Source organism: Thermobia domestica, chromosome 1, assembly GCF_964235325.1.
Source record: "Thermobia domestica chromosome 1, izTheDome1.hap1.1, whole genome shotgun sequence".
Classification (NCBI taxonomy): Eukaryota; Metazoa; Arthropoda; class Insecta; order Zygentoma; family Lepismatidae; genus Thermobia; species Thermobia domestica.
In genome coordinates this window covers 297460725-297484740 of record NC_137454.1, presented here as the reverse complement: position 1 = coordinate 297484740, position 24016 = coordinate 297460725, and the positions used below count along the sequence as shown (strand labels likewise).

At 39.2% G+C, this 24016-nt stretch overlaps 1 protein-coding gene across 1 annotated transcript in view; it reads left to right on the top strand.

Moving 5' to 3' along the window:
• eff (ubiquitin-conjugating enzyme E2 eff) overlaps nt 1–23509 on the top strand; it is a 114802-nt gene extending 91293 nt beyond the window's left edge. Inside the window, exons 5-6 of the mRNA XM_081726913.1 lie at nt 8071–8176; nt 21775–23509. Of these exons, the coding sequence (XP_081583039.1) occupies nt 8071–8176; nt 21775–21914 (246 nt within the window). The 3' untranslated portion in view covers nt 21915–23509. The remainder of the gene's footprint in view (nt 1–8070; nt 8177–21774) is intronic.
• Nucleotides 23510–24016: the final 507 nt, after the last annotated feature.

Here is a 24016-nt window from a genome sequence, read left to right as displayed (position 1 = left end):
GTCCCTGTTCATGTTGGACGTTTTGCCAGCAAATGATTTGATGTTCGGTGGATCTGCAGGCTTGTTTCCCGGAAACTTTCCACTTGGTTCCGACACCAGTACATACATCGGCCGCAGAATCTCTCCGGCCATGGTGATCACGGGCATGATCATGTAGCTGTGGGTTGTTGCGCTCATGGATCCCACAACCGCTCGCACGACTGTTGTTCCTTTGGTACGGAGAGTGCGAGTACTCTGCAACAACTTCTTGAAGCTACTCTGATCTGCATTGGCAACCTGCGTTGGTGGGATGCTTTCGCTTGCAATGAGCTCGCGAGTCGCTAATACGAAAGCATCAGCCTGCTGCTGCAAGTCCAACTCTTTCAGTTGCCAGGTCCTGCCGACCCTGTGGGTGATTGCACGGTCCACGATGTTGTTGCGCTTCTTGAATCTGTACACCCACGACGGTGATGCCTTGAACTTGAGACTCTTGTTAGGGTCCAGTTCATTAGCTGTTTGCCTAGCCCAAATTCGCAACGTTCGATCGTGAATGATAGCAGTGTGCTGTTTCTCCGCGAACATGCCCCGAACTGCCTCATTGATCTCTGCCATCAGCGTCTTCTTGTCATCTTTGCCTTGTGTTGCCCCAAAGTGACGTAGCACGCCAATGTTCCGAATATACCTGAACTGATTCTGCAGAGTCGAGTGGGTAGCACGACCGGTCTTTGTGTTCCAAGGCCTACCTGTTTTTGGATTTACCGTCCAGTAGGCATAGGCTTTTGCCTTGTACTCGCGCCACTGCTCTGGTGTCATTTTGGAGTCTTCTGGAGGCTGATCCTGGAACTTCGGCTTCTTCACAGGAGAGGGCAGGTATTCTGACGCTGATGAGCCAGATGCGGAAGACGTATGAGACTGCTGCGATGACGAAGGCATCTCTGCATCCTCCTGCTCTTGGTCTTCCTCGTCTCCAAAATCCATGTCTCCGTCCCCCTGGTCACCATCACTGTCACCGAAGCCGAGCGTACGAATCTCTTCAACGACTTCCATCCCGCTGGTCAAAAGAGACTTGATGTGTGCCACCATCCTTTGCTCTTCCAAATTTGGATTGCGCTCATTTGTCCCGATCTCGGCCACCAGAGCCCAAACGACCACTTTCGGATCCATCTTACAACGCATACCTAAAAAACACAAAAACAACACAAATGTTAGCACAGAGTACAAATGCAAGACGAATTAGCATGAAATAATACGACTGCTACAACACAAATGTTAGCACAGAGTTCAAATGCAAGACGAATTAGCATGAAATAATACGACTGCTATGGTTACTCTCATAAACCCCATGTTAATGTTTGACGCTCCATAAGTCCTGAACGCGGCAACGTCTGACCGTCGCACTGTGTAGTTATCCTATTTAGGACTAGTGCTTTCCGAAAATGTATAGTTTAGCGTCAGACCGGCAGCAACGATGTGAAGTGTTACTTGTTAGATCAAAATATAAATGAAATTCAAATAACGACAGACTACGTGCTATGATACCAAAAGTGAAAAAGTGTTGAAAAAAACATTTCCCCAGGGTATTCTTTCAGCCTTAACTTCATGTCCTGTTGATTTGTATCCAACAATCTACCAGCTTCTGAAAATATTGACCACCCTACCCCTCTCCACGGCTAGTGCAACAGATTTACCACCATGAAGCGTGTTTTTGAGAAACCTAACAGGGAACGAGCGATTAACATATTTTGCTATATTATCGGTTCATTGGGACCAGAGTATTGATCTGGAAAAAGTTACCATAATGGTCAAATGTAGCAGGCGATTGAATTTAATTAACATTCTAGTGTCAGTGTTTCAGTAAGTTAAAGGCACGAGTTTTTTGCAATGCGCGATAAAACGAAATGCGTCAGAATTAAGTAATTTTCAGTTTCTTGACGTTTTATGATTTTCTGTGTGTATTTTAATTGGTTTCCGTTGCGCGATAAAACGCGAAATTGGCAATTTTGCGCGAAATTTCTAACTACGCGAAATGACGCGAAATTTTAAAAATAAGTTTTCATTAATTTAAAAACGCCAGTTTTCCGCTTACGAAACGGTAGAACGTGGCATGAACGGTGCATTTTGGGTGTCCGGATACTGCTATAGAAAACATGATGCACATTAGTTATCACCATCGCAGCTGAATGGGGAGAAGCCGTTCTAAATAGCTAGTTAATGGCATGAACTAGTGATAAGTGACAAACGTACAACAATGAAATAGGAAAATGTGGAAACATATGACGTGCTTATATTTAATGCTTAAATGTAACTTGTGCCTATGTGTTTTTAGAAGACAGCAAAAGTTTTACTCATAATAATTTGTTACTGATTTTCCTTCAGTTTAATTTTAAAAAATATATAATTTTCTATAACTGAAATATTCAATGTATTTGGTTTATAACTAATTAACCCTTTCCCTGCGTTCGGCGTATTATTACGCACACGGTCAATCTAGCACTTAGTATATTTTCCCGAGTGAATCCCTTCCCGTATTGTTTAATTTTTTGAGAACTTCTTGCCATAGCTTACAACATCAGTTTTTTGTATATATTGCTTGCTCTGCATTTAAAGACCACTTGTATTGTATTACTATTATTGTTAATACATTATCATCATCATCATCGTGACCATCAGTCATTATCTTTATCCCTATCATCATCATTTCAATAGTGCTTATTTCTTTCGTATTTATCTGAATGGAGAACTCTGAGCAGCAACTTGGTCAGGTCAGGTTAAGTTAGGTTTGATTACAGAGTAATATACTTTGTCCTAATTCCAAATCTACTTATTGGGAATGTATTGAACACATGACAGTTGTCTTCTCCACAACATCAAACTTCCACAACAGACAATTCTGTTTCCGGCACATACTGAGATTTGAATTTGGGTACAAGGGCGTCTGGTACAGGTTTTATTTTCCACAGTTTTCGATTGGAATCGGTGCATAGTTTTCAATTATCAACAAAATGCACTCATTTATTGAGCAAAATAAGTCTGAGTAGCATAATATGTTCAAAATCTGGTGTCTTCAATATCATCTGTTTGCTGTAATGCATAAGGAGTTCGGGTTTCCACACAAGTCCCTGAAGAATTAAAATTGCCAAGAACAACCACACTTCATCTGTGTACGTATCGCTCCACGCAGACTCGGCTTCTCTTCTTCAGGAGGCCTGTTTTTGCAACATCGTTTGACTTGCAAACCTATTCGTTTCCACCAGAATCAACTGCACAAGACAGTCTGAGAAGTATAACTTCAACAATTCATGAGCATTATCCCTATCACTCACATCCAGTTGCAAACAATTATTGTTACAAATACTTCTGGTAACATGCGCGTATGCAGTCTTATTCACGAGGTACCAGCAACATCTTCCATTTCATTCCCATCGTCTCCATCAGAATCAGAAATATAAAGAAACCCTCGAATCATTGTGACTGGAAAAAAATGAAATGAAACGGGAGTCATTGTGACTGGAATTAAGTAGGTGTTCAATGATGTCGTCGTCTTCAACACGCTTATGCTTACTTGGATTGTATTCTGAAAATTCTATACATCAAAACACAGGGCTTCTTACTGCTTCAGAAACGAATAGCGACAGAAACTGAATAAATACAGATGCATTCATACTTACTACTAATTCATAAGAATTGTTTCATTTTTCGTTTCCTTCTTGTTTTGGTAGAATTTCATGTAAGAAAAACCTTCATACACTTCATAAGTACTGGTAATGAGAAGATATTCAAGGAACACGTGTTAATTCGCTCAGCACAGACAAATTCGCTACACTATGTACGAGAGCGTATTATTACGCCGAGCACACTGAACAGAAGACCTGTCAGAAAATTACACATGGGAGGGGTTAATGGCTTATTTTTATGGTGATCTATGAATAAAAGGAACAGTTTTTAGAATATCTTTTCCACAAGAGCTACAAAATGTGAAACTTTACTTGGAAAATGCGACAAAACGCAAAATATGAAAAACGGTACGCAAAATTTTCAAATTCTTAGTGCGAAAAACTCGTGCCCCTAGTAATTGTGAATAGTGTATATAAACTTGATTATAAGTGAAAGAAAAAAAGTAATAGTATTTTATTTGCAAAAATATGAAAATTCGTAGGTCTGAAATCATCTAGACTTCTCTAAGTTGGATAAGCATCATATTTTTTTTTCAATACACTGACTTCGAACCACTTTCTTGAAATTAGCTACTTAGTGTATGCATATATACATGTTCAATATATTTCATACTCACTGGAATGCATCCACTTCCTACACAAACATGCACATTATATATGTAGTGGAAGGATAATATAAAGCACGATGTTAGAAATGCGGAAAAGACGATCCAGACTGGATTTCCTCGACACAGCATAAAATCCAACTGTAAGATGATTTGTGTGGCGATGAACCTTCGGATTCCTCAAGTCATAGTACTTCAGGGAAATCTAAAAGACAACGCAGTTAAAATGACTGAATTTTGAAGAAATGTAGAACCTTCCTAATGTTATCAATAAAGCAGATTTTTTATAAAATAAGTTGCAATAGAAGCTGTGACCGAGGCGTGGATCTATTTTAAATAACTTCGCATGTGTTTAATAATTTTAAAATATTTGCATGCAGCGTAAGAATTAGTGTGTGCAATTTCCCTGAAGATATTAAAGAATGTTATACCTGAACAAATAATAAATAATAAAATAATAACATTGGCCTATTTAATAATAAATTGTACTCTATATCGAGTATAATAATAGTTAAACTAGGTAACAAATTGCAGTTGGAATTAGTGAAATTAAAATTTCTCACGATGTGCTGTTGAACGAATTCTTGTCAGAAAAAAAGCTTCCAAAGTGCAAATGTAACAATGTATCTCTCTAGATATGCACATTTGTTCTCATACATACGTAGGTATTCTGCCATTACTGGCAGGTCGTTTGTCCTGGACTCAAGGTTCCATGCACAACAGTTTTCAGCTAACCTCTTTCCGTTCCTTTTTTTTTTTTTTTTTTTTTTTCGTATATCACGTTCCTCATGATACAGTACCTTATCAACCAATTTCTTTCGGAGCCCTGATGTCTCAGTGGCAGAACGCTCATCTCTGGGCGTTCCTCCGTTTCGATTCACTTTGTTCATTCCACCATTTCATCCATCAGCCTTGGAGCATAATCGCGGGACATTAAGCTTTAAAAAAAAAAAAAAAAAAAAAAACTTCGAAACCCACGGAAACAAATGATACGAGGAATATTTGCGGAAATACGTCAAACTTGATCCATTCATAAATAGTACGAACGCAAAGTGTGTTTTGGGGTAAGTCACACAAGCCCTACCTTTTCCCTTGACTTCATTGATCTTTCGGAGAAAGGTCGCCTGAAATGATTGCGTACTGTTGACTACGGAACTTAACGTACAGTTGTCTAACATACATTTGAGATCAGCAGCATAGAAATAGTTCAGTGCGACTAGCGTTCAAGATAAGACAGATGGCCAACAGGGTAATGTATACCTATTTCCAAATGGAATTTCACAAGATTAGCCAAGTTGAGTCTTTCAAAAGTTTCCGATTGACTGAATATAGCCCCACTGGTAATAAGCCGTTCATATCAAACCACCATTTATGGAACAAATAATGTATCAGTTTCAACTATCTAGCTGCATCAATTCGTTGGAAGCAGTCGTTTGAATTGCTGTGTATTGAGCTGTTACAATGTTACAAACTGAGTATCGCAGTGTGATCAAAGTTTTTCACGAAAAGAGGACATTCTCCACAAAGAACGATCGGATAGTATGTACAATGAAATCTTTCCATCATATTCGACCGTAAAGGTGTAGGACCAAATAGTTCGGCCTGGGAAGAGTCCATTGAAGCCCACAATGATCGACCAGTGGAAGTGTGATAACTCCAGAAACGTGTCGCTTGTTGAATTGCACATTGTTCGATAGCTGGAGCTGAAAATCGCTATAAGGTTAATCTTTTACTAACAGTTGCCATCACATTCAAAACCACTTCCATAAGAGAGTGAGTGAAAGATGGATGCAACGACTTCTGTCCCATCAAAAACGAGCAGCGAATGACATATTCACGCCAGTTTTTACGGTTCTGTGAAGGGAAGAAGAAGAAAGTTACGGTATCCATTGTTACTAGAGATTAAAAAATTGTTCTCGATTACCAGATAAGACAGATCCAAAAATCAAACTTGGCGAAGCACTGCCTAAAATATTATGGCGTTGATCTTTGAGATTCGGAGAGAATTCGTGTTACTGGTAATTGTTTTAAGGGAAAGGAATACTACAATCAATGCAGAGGATTATACTTCACTTTTGCACCAACTTCGAGACAAAAGAAGAGAGACTAGAAAAGCTGAGTCGCGATGTTCGCATACTACATGACAATGCCTCGTATACACGGCTATTGTTTCAGAGGGTGCAATGAAAGACAGACTGAGGAGATTCAGAAATTACCCTACAGTCCAGATTTAGCACCAAGCGATTATTACCTCTTCTCGAAACTGAAGGAAGAAACTTTCGGACGGAAATTATCCGAAAAATGGTGTTAAAAACCATTTTGTAGACAGAATTCAGATTATTTTTTTCACTGAGATGTACATGTTAATCAAAAGATACGAAAGATGTATTGAAGTCACGGGAGATTATATTGAAAACCGATATTTTCTTCTGGGTATTACTTACGCTTCTCAATGTTAGTACGGCCGGAAACTTGTGGAAACGCCCTCATAATAAAAAGTTTTACTGCATTTGTGAATTCAGTGTAGAAATTGACCAATTCCCCTCTCATGTCTTCCTTCCTGCCCTTTATCGTCAGCAACATTAAAATTTTCCATTACATTTACACATACACCTTTTTTCCCCTTGTGAATAATTTAGTATATATTCTCATAACTTGCTGTACTACTTCGGTTGTCTTCGCCCAATGTTTGTGTGCATATGTTGTATCAGTATTAGATCACTTTCTTTTTACTGTAATTCTAAACAATCCCCTGCCATCATCAAACCAATTATTTCCATGCCATAACGACCTTCCTTTTCAGTACAGTACTTGTGTAAAACCTCAGTATCCTTGGCGTATCAGTTCATCATTACCTTCCTTCTGTGACTGTACAAATTCCAGATTCTTAACCATTTTGTTTCATTTCTTCTAGGTTCTCTATTTCTTTTAATGGTACGTATGTTGAGCGTTCCTGTCCTAACTCCCTTTACTCTTGATCATTTTCACAATATTCCACCGAGTCTTTCGCAAAATATACCCCTCTTTGAGACCCGATTGGGGGAAGGGACACTTCTTCATTTGCAGAAGACCATTACACATATTTCTATATTTGTAGGGGGCCATCGAGGGAAAATAAGTGTAGTTCCCTTTTGCTTTTCAGCCCCACAGATCCCAGTCGCTAGTCACCGACCACAAAGAGACTAGTGACAAATTTGCTGTACCAAGTTGTTATAATTTATGCCTGCTTGATTGTGAAAGAATGCTTCCTTCTTCCAAGACACTGTACGCACTGCATCATATCTATGCAGTCTCGTATAAAACCTAATAGATGATTAGGAAGGAATAAAGAACGTAGCCCTACCTCTCACGTGCGTGTGGGTGCTGTATCATGAAACTACCAGTAACATGGTTTGTTTTATAGCTGATTACATGGGCTTCGAGTAACAAGTACTTTTCTTGAATTGTTTCTTAGATTGAGATATTAAATTTTGAATTTTCGTTGATTTGAGTAATAGAATACGTTCAGGTACGAAGTTCATATTGTCCTCAATCAGGATCGATGCGTCGAGAATCGTAGTATAGTTTCCTTTATTTTTATCAGATAATAATAAAAGATTTTTTAAAAAAAAAAACGCGCAATTATCGTAGTTGTATCAGTCTCTTTTAAGTACGTAACTCGGATAAAGGGTTAAGTGTCCGAATAAGATGAGTAATATGATGGTAATATGAACAAACTTTTATTTGATCTAATTATTGTATTGAGTAAGGATATACTTTATGTACAAGATACATATACTTTGAACTAAATACATTGAACTATTTCTTTTTAGGTCGCATTTACAACCAGAATTTATCATCCGAACATCAATAGTAATGGTAGCATTTGCTTGGATATATTGAGGTCGCAGTGGTCACCAGCACTAACAATTTCAAAAGGCAAGTAAATAGTATTTTTGTTCTGTCAGTATACTATTTGTCACAGAGTAAAATTTAGATGTTAGATTTCTTGCATCATCATTCGAAAATTATGTGCAATTGTGAATCAGTTGAATTTAGAACTTTTTATTGAGTACCGAATCTATACGAGACAACCTGCTCCTTGAAGTGGATCCGTCCTACCATTCCAAGTTTTATTCCAGGCAACGATCTAATTTAGTGTGATAAAATGTTTTTTCTGATCTATAGCGACGTTTTTGAGATTCATGTTGACTGCCTGCAATGTGCTCCAGCATTGAATTTTTCATTTGAAGGCGGCTGGCATGAAGTGTAGACATGTGTAGTTGAAATTATTCGTAAATTTTCCACAGGTCATTAATCATGCAGGACCCCACTGTGTCAAGGCCCGTTTGAGAAGGCTAAAGTCGCAATAGTCCATCGGTGAGGCATGTGGAGATTCGCTGGAACAGGAATGATCAGTTTCTTCTGCCTTTTTCCAGTGTTGGGAATGTGGCGACCTCATTGCCCAGTCCGTTAGAACTGGAATAGCCACTGGTCTTCTAGGGCTTTATCACCCTTCTCATAAAACCTTTGGTGCGGATGATCGCCTCGATCACTGATCTGTCTAAGGGAATGATGCTGCTTTACAATATGATGCCTCGAAAACTCAACATAGTATCAGTATTAAAAGTACTTTGCAAAATCATTATCAAATTATATTCTTAGAAGAAGACAGTTATAGATATGCGACTATCATATTGGACATGTGTACCTCCTTGGGCACCGTCCCGATAACTATTGAAGCATATTATCATCTGAATATCAGTAAAAGCGTTAGTACTTGTTTTGGTGACCTTCGAAGCTTGTCGGAAGCTGAAATCAAGGACAACTTACTTAAGCAGAATGTGGGTGTTAAGCGAATCCACACACGCAAGAGTGGCTTGTAACAACCGACATATTCATACATCATTATGTTTGTCATCCCAGACCTACGTGCCGTCTTGCTGTAACATACTATTGCTTAAAGGTGAGACCCTAAATTTATCCCCTGTGGTGCTGTTTTAAATTCCAACATTTCGGCCACTTGTCTACATCATCCAATGTCTTCCTTTTGTGGCAATTATTCTGACGCAGCACATGTCACAATGTATATCCCCGCTAAATGTTCAATTCTAAAATAGCACTTCCAGCTTGGTGTCGAGAGTGTCCGACAATTAGACGAAAAAATTCATGGACTCTTGAATCCGACTGAATTATCTTTTTCTTATTAGAATTTGATATATACATTATAAGTAAATTGAGGATACATTAGACTATATTAAATAAATTTTGCTTCTATTGTTGCTCAACAATGCTGAGGGGGAAAGGGGACTTAGGAATCCTGTCAGGCGGATAGGCTTCAACATTATAACCCACACAGGAGAAATAATGTATGAACAAAGAAAATGGGACTTAAAAGTCCAGACAGTCGGAAAAGTGCTAATGAAAACAATTCCGCCGCTGAGGCCAAGAACTGCGTCAAACCTGGACATACCTTTGCCTCCACATTTTCATCTATTGTGAAATCAACGCACGCAATGCAGACTGTTGACGTAAACATTCAGACATGTGATCTTCCTATTGCGCAAGCAGTGAACTATGCACCACTATCTATTACCACCCAAATCGATACGACTTCTGGCGAAATTCTAGAAGATTCCGCCCAGTGATCTTTGAGGTAATATTCTGAGATTATCTCATCTATATCGAAAACGACCTGAAAGTCTTCTAGAAAAGAATCAAAATCCACATCGGACCGAGCAAAGCAATATCAGTATGGTGGAGGACGATCTTGATAATTTCCTTATTTTAAAAGTAAGAAGAAACAGTAGGCTAAACTTTCGGTCGTTCTTAATCCTAACCCATAATGGCTCTTTTACAATGAAATATGAATTACTATTCTACTCACTTCTAAGAATTTAAACGCCTTACTGTCATTCAGCCTGTAACTTGTTTCCAAGAAACGCACACTTTACTGCTACTCGCTCTTCTGGTGTTTCCAGCTACATTGTTTACTCCCATGACAAGGACGGCAATAGTCTGCAGCTGGCGGAGTATTTTGGAATACAGGATAAATATCTTTCATCCAGGTGAACGATTTCCAGGTTCTAGCTTGAGTTTTCTTTTGACAACCGATCACGTTCTGCAGCATCTATATCACACGGTGTGAAGCTTTTACATGGCTTATCTAGATTACATATATTGCTAACTTCCACATCCAGTTATTCTGGTGGGACGTAAACTCTTACCATGAACTATGGGGTTCCCCTCGTACCGAGTCTCGTGGTCGGTAACTTGCAATTCTCCTCGATATCTCACACCTTATTTTATTAAACGATGGCCGTCAAACACGTTTTACCATTCCCACAGGAACGCTTTCACATTTGGATCTTTTCGTCTGCAGTTTACGATTTGCAGTTAATCGTCAGTGGCATGTCTACCATGATTTATGTGGCAGTGATTACTTTTCGATCATTCTCATTAAGCTACGTGCTCTACAATTACCTCGTTACAATCCCCGCCTTCCACACTGGGGGTAGTTTTCTGGCAGTTTTGACTTTATACCAGAGCCCCAAGCTTTCTGTTGAACACTTTAAGGCCTTTTACGCAAGTGTGTTATTTGCTGGTAATGCTTCGATTCCATTGTTAGACGGGACTCCTCGAAAACGTACCGTTTCTTGGTCGTTGGAAGGCGTACGTCAACCTATTTTTGCACGACGTCGAGCACTTCATTGCTTTTTTTTTCTTCGTGCTTCTGCTGCTGTCAGTTTAGTACAGTTTCGTCCCTTCGTGCCAGAGCAAGCTACTTGATTAAACAAACGAAACTACGTAGTTGGCGCGACTAAGTCTCCAGTTTAACTGCAGATAGTTTCAAAAATTAGAATTTCAGTAACATAGAATGGAAATTTGTGAAGTTATAAATCAAAAACAAGATCTGTAACAAACTATTGCTAATTCACAAGCTCAGGAGGGACAAACGCTGTTGGTGTAATGAAACGCTTGAATACGTGCATGTGGATTCCCATGTACCCATTGATGTTTATTGTTAAGTCCACGGTGTCATGCTTTATCCACGTAGAAGATTAAGACAGATTTCTATCACGTTGCTGCAGGAAGAAATTGCATGTTATGCACTGCATTTAATACTAAGAGAGCCTGTGAAATTCTAAGATGAAACGAGTACACTTCGCGCAACATGCAGTACAGTCAAACAAGGAATCTATTGGCATTGTGAACATTCATGTGCTAATTTCTTACCTCTTATTCACAGCATTCAGCATTTCTAAGGCATTATAAAGCGTAGTCGCGCTTTCCCAGCAGTACCAACCATGTCTAATATCCTCATAGCAACACAGGCAGCAGTTGATACCTACAAATGTCTCCTGTTTTGCAATCAGGTATAATTTGCGCTTAGACTCGCATTCTCCTGAGCTTGGGATCGCTGTTTACTTACATGACTCGTGAGTGTCTAATCTAGTCTGGATATAATCTTGCTGAGAGCCGTGGTTCGTGAAACATCAATCCTCCACATTTCCGTCCGCCAAAACATAGATGTAGTGTTAATCTGCTAGCTGCTGATTTGAGTTCTTGGTTGAAACGAGTATACACGTACTACTTCCTGTCCACTTCTTAGCGATGAGCTTACTACACTATGTCAGTAGTTGATTAATTAGGCTCATATCAAAATCTACATGTCATTTGTATGCATGCTCGAACAAAGTAATGTATTCTAATGTGCGGTGTGTCCACCGTCAGAAGGTATACACTCTTGTATTATTCTAAATATTGTATAAGTAAATACTTGAACGTGTAAGCATATTGTTAAGGTTTACCTTGAGATAGTTACAGGTTGGAGACGAACACTATCTTGTTGGATGATTAACATGAAGATTAGAATAAAGTGGATCCCTACGTCCACATTCCCGGACATGTATTGTGCTACTAGCAACTCAGTTCTGCTATTGAATTTCTCTTTCCCAAACATTGTAGAGGACAGATTAGTTGGTTTTTTTTTTTAATCTCAGTAGGATGGAACCTTTCTCTAACACGCCATCGAATATGGTGCCGATGATCAGTTCCACAGACGGAAATCACTAGCTGGAAATCATGATAGGTCTGTCCTGTGTTGCATTAATAGTACACAAGCTACCTATTAGTGTCAGTATAGTATTATCTGATTATGTAACACTCAGTATAGGCACAAGCGTGCAAACCACGTTGAAGCAACCTGTTTAATTGTTCATGATGTGACACTATAAGTTTTTCTTGAATCTGTGCTGTAATCATCCCGTTAGTCACCTCCATAGCATAATACGCCAAACTTTATTCGACATGGTTCTTCACGATGCTCAAATCTGCAATAACCGTCCTCGCCTCTCCTCCATGACCAACCATGGCACCTTGGCAAATTTCCAATAGCGATGTTCCTTTTTGAAGAATACAGTTATTATGCCCCTTACAAGTTAAATAGTTGGATATAAGGACTACCAATTACTACCTGAGAACGATCAAGTTATAGATGTAAATAACACTTCTTAAAGTTCTCGTTTTAGTCCACTTCATATTGTAATTTTCATAATGATCGCTATAGTATACATTTTTATCTAATTTTAATTATGGAATATCCTGAACATATACCTACATTGGGTTAACTTTTGTGTGTGGATGTAGACTAAAATGTTTCATGTGACCTGCGGGTATAGGAATATTCGTTAGAAAATTCCGAAAGGCTTTTAACTTCAATACGAATGGATCCTCAGATATACCTATACTGTATATGCAACATTTACTTAGTTTCTAATTTACTACTTGTAAAACTCAATGTAATGGCAAAAATTTGTACCTACATTTATTATTATAAAAACGCCATTCCTACATAGTGTATTTAAGAGTTACACACTAAAAGTACGTGTTATTTCGTTCTAATTTCCAAGAACAAGGAAGGGAAATGGAAATAACCTGTGTTAGTTTCTCAATAAACGCTTCCTCTTTATCAGTACAAGCTGCCATCGCTCCGTCCATTTAGTGTAACATGTGGCTTAGTCATCTTTGGAGGTATGTTTCAGATACTGGAAAATAACACTTCCCAGGAATGATCTACTGACAAAGTGACACCTATGAAGAGAATCCTTGAGGTTTGGGAACAACCTGAAATCACTCGGAGCTAAATTTGGTGAGAGAGTGGATGTGGCAGAAGTTCAGTAGTTCAATACTGTGATCAGTCGAGAATGAGGTCACATTAGCACGGTGTGGCGGTGCGTTGTCCATGTGGAGGATGAAATTGCCCTTTGCCATTTGTTGTCGTTTCTTAGTCAATTTTGACAATAATTGTGTATCCAAAAGTGTACGAAAATATTTGCCCGTAATTGTGGCCTGTCGGATCAGTGTGACATCATCATTCCCTGGGAATTCGAGAAGATAGCATACAACACTTTCTCACTGGATTTCACCTGACAAAGTTTCTCGGAGGGGGACGTGAATCTGCACATTTCCACTGGATCGACCCACTTTTTGTTTGTGGGTTGAATAATGGAATCTGTGATTTATCCATTGTCTCAACACTTAAGAAACTGCGTTTTGAACCTGCGTATTGATAAAGCATTTGTGGAACCCAGCAAGAAGAAACTTTCCTTAAGCTCAGTTCGTTTGCAATTATTCGTTCTTCTGTTGCCATTGTTAGCCTCATTGTATCACAAATATCCTGTATTGTGACACGCCTATCTTCCATTATGAAATTTTCAACATGGGCAATATTAGCGTGAGTTGATCCTGGTTTTGGTTTTGGATGTGCAGACCACATCTTTCACATTCGTTCGCCCTGCCTTGAATTCACGCACTCACTTCCTAACAGTGTTTTCTGCAAGAATACTGTCTCCACATACACCTTTCAATTGTCAATGAATAACGGCTGTACAACGTCCAGCTGCGATGAAAAATTTCATAATTACCCGTTACTCTTCAACCAAAAATTCCATGTCCCCGGGTGATATCAGAAAAACATCTTACTCATTCAGACACTGTGACACAACTGCTTCCACCTAGTAAACAAAATCTGCACTGCTTAGAGACGAAGAATGGAGGTCTTCGATGGCGCAGTTGCTTCCTGAAATGACAAAAAATGTAACTTTAGAACAAAATGGCACGTACTTTTGGTGTGCAGCCGTATGTACAGTCTGCAGCAAAAAGAAAACCTGCAACATAAGCATGTAAATTTATTGTGAAACGACGAAGTCTTTTGCTCCAAAATAAGTGTGCAGGGGAGGACGCCGAGGTTTCTCCTGGCGTGATTCGTGTCACTTAGACGTTATGCTGATTCGCTGGGCTGTTACAGGTAGTTTCACAATAAACTTAAATACTCATGTTGCAGGTTTTTTGCTGCGGACTGTACAATTTATACTTTTCGGTGTGACGGAACGAACACAAATTAATCTATTTTGTGGAGCCCCTAAAATTCGATCAAAAACCATTCAGCCTTTTCCAGTAGAGTAAAAAAAGTGTGAACTTAATACTTTAATTTCTTTACAAGTAGGTCCCTTGTTCCAATAGTTTGTACATTGTTGGAAATAATTTCGTAAGTTCTCAAGTGATGTCTAAGAAATACTTCAGCATATCTCTTCGCTGGTTCGAAAAGAGATTCTCTTGATTGGCAATTTCAGCTTGAAGGAAAACTACAAACCGCATGGAATCATCGTGTTAGTAGGAAGATTGATGACGTATTGTGTAGGCAGAAATTCTTGAATGAGATCGGTATCATGATAGCTAACCTGCCAGTACCCTGATTTCCAAACGTCCGATCTCTCGCAATGAACTACGTCGGGAAGACTATGGAAAACAAATTAAGCTGGTCATATATTGACCAGAGAACAAGAGAGCCGAGATTCAGTACTGCGAGCAATGCAACGAAACGTTGTAGCGCGTATTCATTCGATCACATATTAGACAAAGGCCTCTCCAACATTGTGACAGTCAATGCACTCAGGCATATTTCTCCACATCCTCTCCTGTTTCTCTGCCTTGCTTTGGCTGGCTTTCCTCTTTTCAGTACGCGCTCGACTGAGTGATTGCGCCTCTAAAGGTATTTTTTTTAAGTTAGTTTTCCTGATGTACAGTTTCACAATATCAGACTCTATCCCTTTGCCCGGAAACCACAAAACAGGACTCAAATATCACCAACAGACAACCTCCCCCTTCTAAAACCACCCACCCGTCAGTGTTTTATACGGCATTGCCTCAAGTCTTTCCAAGATGAAGCAGTATATTGAAAAAAAAAAACTGATTGTAACTTGGCTATATTTCCCCTTCTTTTGTCAGTGTTCCCTTATTCGTTTCACAACACATTTTTTCTTGAATGTGCATCTGACATGACGCTTCAGCAATATTTCACGATTTGGAACATACAAATAGCTGCTTTTAATAAGGAAATTAATAATTACTAAACACGTGCTACAGTATATACTGAAGGTCGCTCTAAATTTATGGAAACGAAGTGGAACGTCCGCCAGGGGCGCTAGAATCGCACACAGTAAGCACAGCAGAGCAATCAGAACCAGTTGTGTGGAGGATTCGGTAGCAGGAAGTGGAGTGCTCCGAGTGTAAAATGCCTCCAAAAGTGACCCCGTTCTGGGAGGGATACATCACCGTTCTTTCCGACATCAGATACAGCTGCAGTGCAATTGTGAAACAGTGTTCGTCCAGGAGTTTCACCATTTCCAAGAAGGGTATTTATTGCCAATGTACTCAAACGCAACAAAAATGCACAGCCAGAGGAAGCGGGTGTGAGCAGTGGCATGGAAACAACTCCGTCCCAAACGTACAATAGATGTGATTCGATAAGTGCAGAAGTTGGTGACCCAGCAGAATCCGTTGCCACAAAGGGACATTTCCAGGAGTGTTAGAAGATCCAGAACTGTGCAGAGGATAATCAGCCAGGATTTACGCCTTTCACACACTCACAGCCACACATCCGGGAACGCAGGGTCCATTTGCAAACGGCTCTATAAACGGTATTTAGCGGGTGACAAATAGAAATATGTGGTCACGTTAGACGAGGCCTGGATCTATTTGTCAAACTCTAAGCGGGCTCGAGCCATTTACTATCATCCAAAGGATGCCAAGGACCATGCCAATTGGGTCTGCACGTACCGCGAAAGTTTTCCCCGTGGCTTCATGGTGGTTGCAGATTTTCGCCATAAAGGGAAACTTCCCCTGCAGAGAGTTGCACGAAATGTGAAAATTAACACAGTAAACTATCGATAACACATTCTGGAGCCATTGTACTGGCAGCATATTCCGTCGTTGTGTGGTGCTTAGGTATCGAAAGTCTTCATTCATAGACAAAGCAGCCAGCCACACGGCTCGAACAACTGTGGCATACATGGCCCGCAAAGCGCATGAAACTGGAATCCATGCTATCCCATATTCAGACATCCCTGTCAAATCTCCCGACGCTACACCAATGGACGTTTGTGCTTTTGGGTGTTTGAAGCGAGTGATTACGTCGCCCACACACACTAACTGGCTTGTGGAAAGTTTGCAAGGAGTGGCCCAAGCTTGATCAGATTTCTCTAAACAGAAGCATACTCCAATGGAAACTTCTGTGTCGGGCTATAGTTTATAGTCGGGGTCGTGATATCGAGCATAACCGCAGGTGGAAATAACTGCTTTACGCCCTAATTTATCTTGCATTCGAAAACTCATTGAGATGCTTTATTTCCATATAATACGTTGTCACACTGTCTCTCTGTCGTAAAATCTACGGCCGATTTGTAGTGGATTGGAGTTTGAATATATATATATATATATATATATATATATATATATATATATATATATATATATATATATATATATATATATATATATATATATATATACAAGAGTGTCCGGTGAGGAAATGTAAAGATTTTGGGAGGTGATAAGGGAGGTCATTCTAAGCCAAAATGCCTATATGAACATAGGGTCTAATCCCCTTCGTTTCGGAGATAGGGGTGAAAGTAAGTTTTTGCCGCTTGCACTTCTCAAGTTCCGTGTGAAAGCTTATAGAACGCCCTGTGATTGCTTTTACGTTAAGTATTATACCTAGTTTTAAAGCTACTGAAACAGGCTTTCAGACGGTATACAGATTGTCCATGTACTGCATACAAGAGGGAAATAATGGAGGGAACATTTTCGAATTGCGCTATAAAATTCCCTTTTTCAAACAATTTTTCGCCATTCTTGGGTGGAAACGCTGGGAATAGAGTAGCAGGATCTAATTGGGGGAAAATGATGGTGTATACCACAAACCCAGGTGAAATGTCAATTTAGTGTCTTCATTAGAAAGCAGAGAAAAATGCTTACGAAAGAATTTAATCGTAAAAGAAAGATTTCTACTGGAACCAAACAATTGTGTTGATTGAACACTTATACAGTAATTATGCCCCTTATTGGAATGTTATTGGTATTACTGTATTATTCGAAGAATTGTGGGACCTTACAAGAGTCAATCTACAATCATGTGGATTAATACCATTGTAATACTTAAGAGTTTAATAATCGTCGAAAAGTGCATTAATTAGAGCACAATAGGAATGTAGTTGAATACAATGGCAGGCACGAGGGCAGACCCAGACGTAATACTACTAGCGTTCATCTTCAACATTATTATTTGGAGCGTGCAGCACATTTTCAAAGATATCACTTTTCTCCTGAATGCACTTTGCAGTGCGCCTCAGGACATGCATTGTTGCCCAATGGATGTCTGCTCGTCGCTCTTTGACGGTATTGAATGCCTGTTGAATATTCTGGAGTAAGTCTTCTCGTGAGTTGGCCCTCCGTCTGTACACAATGTCCTTCAACCACCCCCACAAGCAAAAAACCACAGGTGTAAGATCCGGGGAGAGGGGTGGCCAGTGAATCAGCGACCTGCGTCTTCCGCGACCTATGCAACGATTAGGAAACTTGGAGTCAAGATAGTCACATACACGTCGTGTGGCATGGGAGGGAGCCCCGTCGTGCTGGAAGTACATAGACACCCGAGTTTCCAAATTCACATCTTCCAGCAGTACCGGCAATTCGTGGTGCAGGAAATGCAAATAAGTCACCAGTCAAACGCTGGGACAACACAAAGGGACCGATTATCTGGTCACAAAGAATCCCGCCCAAACGTTGACAGAAAATCGTTCCTGATATTGTCTAACAGTGATTGCTCTCGGATTTTCCTAACTTCAACAATGCCAGTTGCAGGTGTTGTTTATCCCATTCCTTGTGAAAGTGGCCTCATCAGTGAACAAAATGAATGGCAAAACATTCGTATGCTCCTGTACCCATTGAGAAAAAGCAACACGTAGTTCCCTGTCTCCTGGATGGAGATGTTGCACTCTTTAAATGTGGAACGGATACAGCCCCTCTCCTCGAAGCACATCATGCACATACGTACGTGGAAGTTGATGTTGAGTAGCAAGTCTCCGAACGCTGGTTGTTGGACATTGCGTTGCAGCTTCAGTAACGTTGTCTTCTTGCTCAGGGGTGTATTTTGAAGGTCGTTCCGACGTTAAGTTCACGCTGGGAAGCTCACCAGTTTCACGCAGTTTAGTATACACGTTTGTGAAGACGCGTGCATTAGGAACTCTGCGGCCAGGAAATCTACGTTGGTGTTCATCCACAGCACCTTTGGCATTACCATCACAAAACCCGTAGACATACATCATATCTGCATATTCCGCGTGTGTGTATTGGAACGGCATTCTAGTACTACACCGTCTTTACAGTCACCACACCAACTTCGTTCACAGTCTACAAACACGCACTGTACTACACTTACTAACGGTCTCGACACTCCAGCTATCACATGAATCCACGACACAAAATAGCAAAGGGAACTTTCAAGCTGGTGAGTTGCGGTACGCAGCTTATAATAGAAGGTATGCCAAAACATTTCCAGGAATTTGGGCCGAACCGTGGCAACATCTCTGCTTGTACGTGAGACGATCAGAATGTTGGCGTGCACTGGAAATAATTATTTACCGCCTTCGACAACTGTACTGCACTGGATGCTCTGGTCTCGACAACTGTACGAGTACTTCACTTCACGCGGACTTTGCTGCTGCCGTCTATTGTTCACACGATTATAACATTGTTCTTGGATATAAATGTAGAGCTGTCAATGTTAGAGAATAGAATTGTATTCCCACTTTTGCTTAAACACGCGTTTAACATTCGTAACCACTATAATCTATAGCAAATTCGAATCTTGTAATAGTGATTAGTAAGAAATGTTCTCGGCTTTCTAATAAAGACACTAAATTCACATTTCACCTGGGTTTGTGGTATACAGCATCGTTTCCCCTCAATTAGATCCTGCTACTCTATTGCCAGTGTTTCCACCCAAGAATGGCGAAAAATTGTTTGAAAAAGGTAATTTTATAGCACAATTCAAAAATGTTCCCTCCATTATTTTCCTCTTGTATGCAGTGCGTGGACAATCTGTATACCGTCTGAAAGCCTGTTTCAGTAGCTTTAAAACGAGGTATAATACTTAACATAAAACCAACCACAGGGTGTTCTATCAGCTTTCACACGGAACTTGAGAAGTGCAAGCGGCAAAAACTTACTTTCACCCCTATCTCCGAAACGAAGGGGATTAGACCCTATGTTCATATAGGCATTTTGGCTTAGAATGAGTTCCCCTATCACCTCCCAAAATCTTTGCATTTCCTCACCGGACACCCTGTGTATATATAATGCGTTGCATTCTGCGATGCACACACGTACTACGAGCGGTTTTGTAACTGTTCGTAGTGCAAAATTCGTAACTATTGTTGTTTTTATTTAATGTGTTTTTTAAAAAGTCGAGAAAGAACACGAAAATAAAAATGTGGCAACAAGGAAACCATGACCTTCATCGAATTTCCTTCGACATTCTAATAAATAAGCCCCCGTACTAAGTTTGGTGATATCCATCACATACGGTGTGTTGGCATCGACCAGCAATTAATTGTATATGAGGATTGCGAACAGAGGGGCCACACTGATACTGTTAAAATTCGAATAATTCATTATTCGAATACTGAAAACTTAATATTTGGATATTTTAATAACAGAAGAAAAAACATATCTGAATTTTAATCGCAGTAGCACACCATGATTGTGTAACGAACTTTGAGCCCGTTGTACGAGGAGAGACCAGAAAGTTCTTATCCTAACCATGATCTATCAGAATGCTGCAGTTTAGTCCATGGACGCGTCCTTCTCTATACACATTAACTTTTTTCTCATCTGTAAATCAGTCAGTGACTGTAGCCCCCCCCCCCTTTTTTTTGTAAGTATTGTCAAGATCACACCTTTATGATCTCGAAACACGAACATGACTGTTGGATAAATGCTGCAGCTTAGAGGTAGAAAACGATATCAAATTTCCATGTTTTACTAATTTATTCGGTTTCAAGGTCAGATAGATACACCCAGCATTCGTCCATAGTCACTGGTTTGTTTACAAAAGCATCCTTGTCCTTGTAGTATAACTGCAAAATGCTTTATAAATATTGTACATGTTGCTGCTATTTAAGTCAACAGTAGGGGAACCCACTTCGCTGCACTTTACTCATATGCAGAATACCATATAATATAGTGTGAACGGATCCACTACTAATGTTCCCACATCACGCTTGGGTCTGTAACCATTGAAGCACGACTTGCTCCTAGGTCAATCTGTAGCATTGTGCTGCCGCAATGAGTTTTGTTACAATATTTCATTGTGCTACAAGATTGACATCTCTCACTATACATAGATGTAGTCTCTTCGTGTATTGTTTGTGCCGATTGTCTTTGAAGCTGGAGGAACTTTATCACAGCTTGGTGTTAGATTTTGTCCTACATGCTGCTGCTTCTGCGTGCTAGTTTTCTGGTTGTAGCACTCCTCTTAATACAATAAGGGTAAGAACTTTCTGCCTACTGTCGAACTTCAATTTGCCTACCCCTATACAGCTAGTCGCTGCAAATTCTTGATGGCACCAGTTTGAGTTTTACCTAGTTTGAGACTACTTTATGCATAATTTGAGCTACATGTTGCTAAATGATCAGCACACGCCCCTTTAGTTTGCATTCCACGTTAAATAGTATGCCCATGTCTTATATAGCCTCGGTGCTAAAAAGGATTATTAAATTCAGTCCACAAGCAAAAACGTATAACTAAAAATAGAAGGGAAAAAAATGCGATGTTATTTCATAGCCCACACAAACAAAATCTCGCCAGTTGATTTCACACACTCGTATATTATTTGCCGCATATAAAGATCTCATAATAATTTGCACAAACCATTACGTCCGACTTCACAATAGGAATCGAGAGGGGAGGGGGGAGAAAATTCAAAATGGTTTATAAACATTGTACATGTTGCTGCTGTTCAAGTCAACAGTAGGGGTAGGTAGGTCTGTGTACTAAAATGTTCCTAACAAATGGGTGTGATTTAATATTTATAATCGAAAGTACAGTTATTTACTATGTAGTACTTTGTTTATATTTCTAATAGTGTTGTTTTAAGGGAGATACTGTAAATTGTGATGTTTTTCTTTTATTTCAGTACTGCTGTCCATTTGCTCCTTGTTGTGTGATCCAAATCCAGATGATCCACTAGTGCCCGAAATAGCTAGGATATACAAAACAGATAGGGAAAAATATAATGAACTGGCAAGAGAATGGACGCGCAAGTATGCCATGTGATGTCAACAGGCCGGCTTTCCTAAATCAGCTGTCTGTACTGTTTTCTAAAGGGACTTCCTGACACTGGTGTTCTTTGTCCGACAGAGCGTATTTCATTTCCTCCCCCTTTTTTTAAAAAATCAAAAAGAAAAAAACATCAAACACAATAAGACTTGATTAATTTGATTTTCCCCCTTACTTGCACACATTTGGTGTTTTTTTAATCATCAAAGTAAATCTTGTGTCATGTAGGTGTAAAATTTTTATATCAAGTGTGATAATGGAATACTGATGGGAAGCATGAAGACGTGAGAAGGGTGGAGTAGCAACACAGATTTCTCCGGGCCAGGAAGTTCCTCACTTTTACCTGATCCTTTTCTGTACAGTAGACCCAATATTCATCCTACAGACTTGACCTCTTTCCTCTTTGTCTCCTCTGCTAACTTATCAAGTTCTTTCCTTTTTTGAATCACAAACCTCAATTTGTGAAGTGTCCACAATGTGGACATGTTCGTATTTGTACAATTTGGCTAAAAAGGGAAAAAAAGGAAAAAAAAAAAATCCATTTTTGTTTTGAGTCAGCGGACGTGTTAATAGTGATTTCATTGTTTACATACATTCATATAATTTTCCCTCCAGTTTCCATTTTCCAGTGGATCTTGTGTATTCATACTATTTGTGAAACTTGGTAATAAACACTGAGTAACACATTTCAGTGATTTATTTAGCCGATGTGCTAAGTTTCATATAGACTGGGAACAGTGTACGGAGAATGCATTGTTAAGAGAACTGTGAGCTATTTAATTTTATAAAAACTTGTTTTGAGGACTCGAGTTCTTTGCGTACCCATGTAGCCAGTGGATTCATGAATCCAGATATCCATGAAGCATTGGAAGCCTAGGATCACATCTGTAAATTAAAAACAAAATGGCTCATAGTTGAGAGCAAACAGCTACGTGTGTATGATAAGGTACGAATTTCTTTCAGTTGTACAGTATGCCCATAGTTATTCTTGAAGTAAATTTTTTTTGCCCATTATGACAGTGTCTTTATTGTTTTAATCAAGAAGATTGGTAATAATTTTGCAAGCCTTTGAAAAAGGAACACCAAGTTGTAGATAGAACATATGTGATATTTCAAGATTGAACTAGTGTTGCGCTACAAACTAGCATGGCATTGACATTCCATAGTATGAGGATATATGGTGGAATGTAACTAAACATAAAAGCTGCTGTTGGGTTTGATATGCGAAAGTAATGTGGAAAGGAAGTACGCGATGGAGAAATTAATAGGTAATAGGACACAATAATTGTTAAGATGGCCATCTTTTGTTCTTATTTATTATTGTAGTTTTTGTTTAATTTTATAATGTTGAAAGATCATTCAGGAAGTCTTTAAAGTTCTGTGCGTGATTGTACGAAAACTACATTTAATTTTTATGTAATTTGTACAGTTAAGATATTCCCCCTTCTTACAACTACTTGGTGCTGACAGTTTTGCATGCCACATATTGGTGGTGAGTAATTACTATTAATATTTGGAAAGATAAATTGTATTTGCTTCGTAAACCATGTGCAACGTAAGTTACAAACACAAATAAACACTTAATGAAGTAATTTGGTAAGCTCAGTACTGTGTGAGTTTCCTTCCTTTTCCATATTTCGCCTGTTTCCATGTATTTATCCTTAATTTGCTATCTAATTAGTATTTGTCACTTTTCAAGTTGCTCCAACAGTCTTCGTTTAACGTAAGTTCTATCTAATTGTAGATATGGCCTTTTTTATGTTTGAATGGTTTTCAATGATAAAAGATAGATGAATTTGAAAAATATGTAAGCATCAAGTAGTTCACTATAACACGCTTGAGACTTTTAGTCATTATAAGTGATTTGGATATTTGTTTCTTAATTGTTGACTGTGTAGTGTTTCTTTGAAGAAAAAAAAAAGTGGAAAATGAACTTCATACTAAAAGTAAAATCAACTTTATTTACCTTATATTTTTTAATTAATAGTACATTTCACTGATGGTATGTACAGTATTTTCCTTGAAGAATGTGCAGTCATAAAAAGCAAAACAATTCGCTTGTCATACTGGAGATGCGATGTACTTTTTCGTTACATATC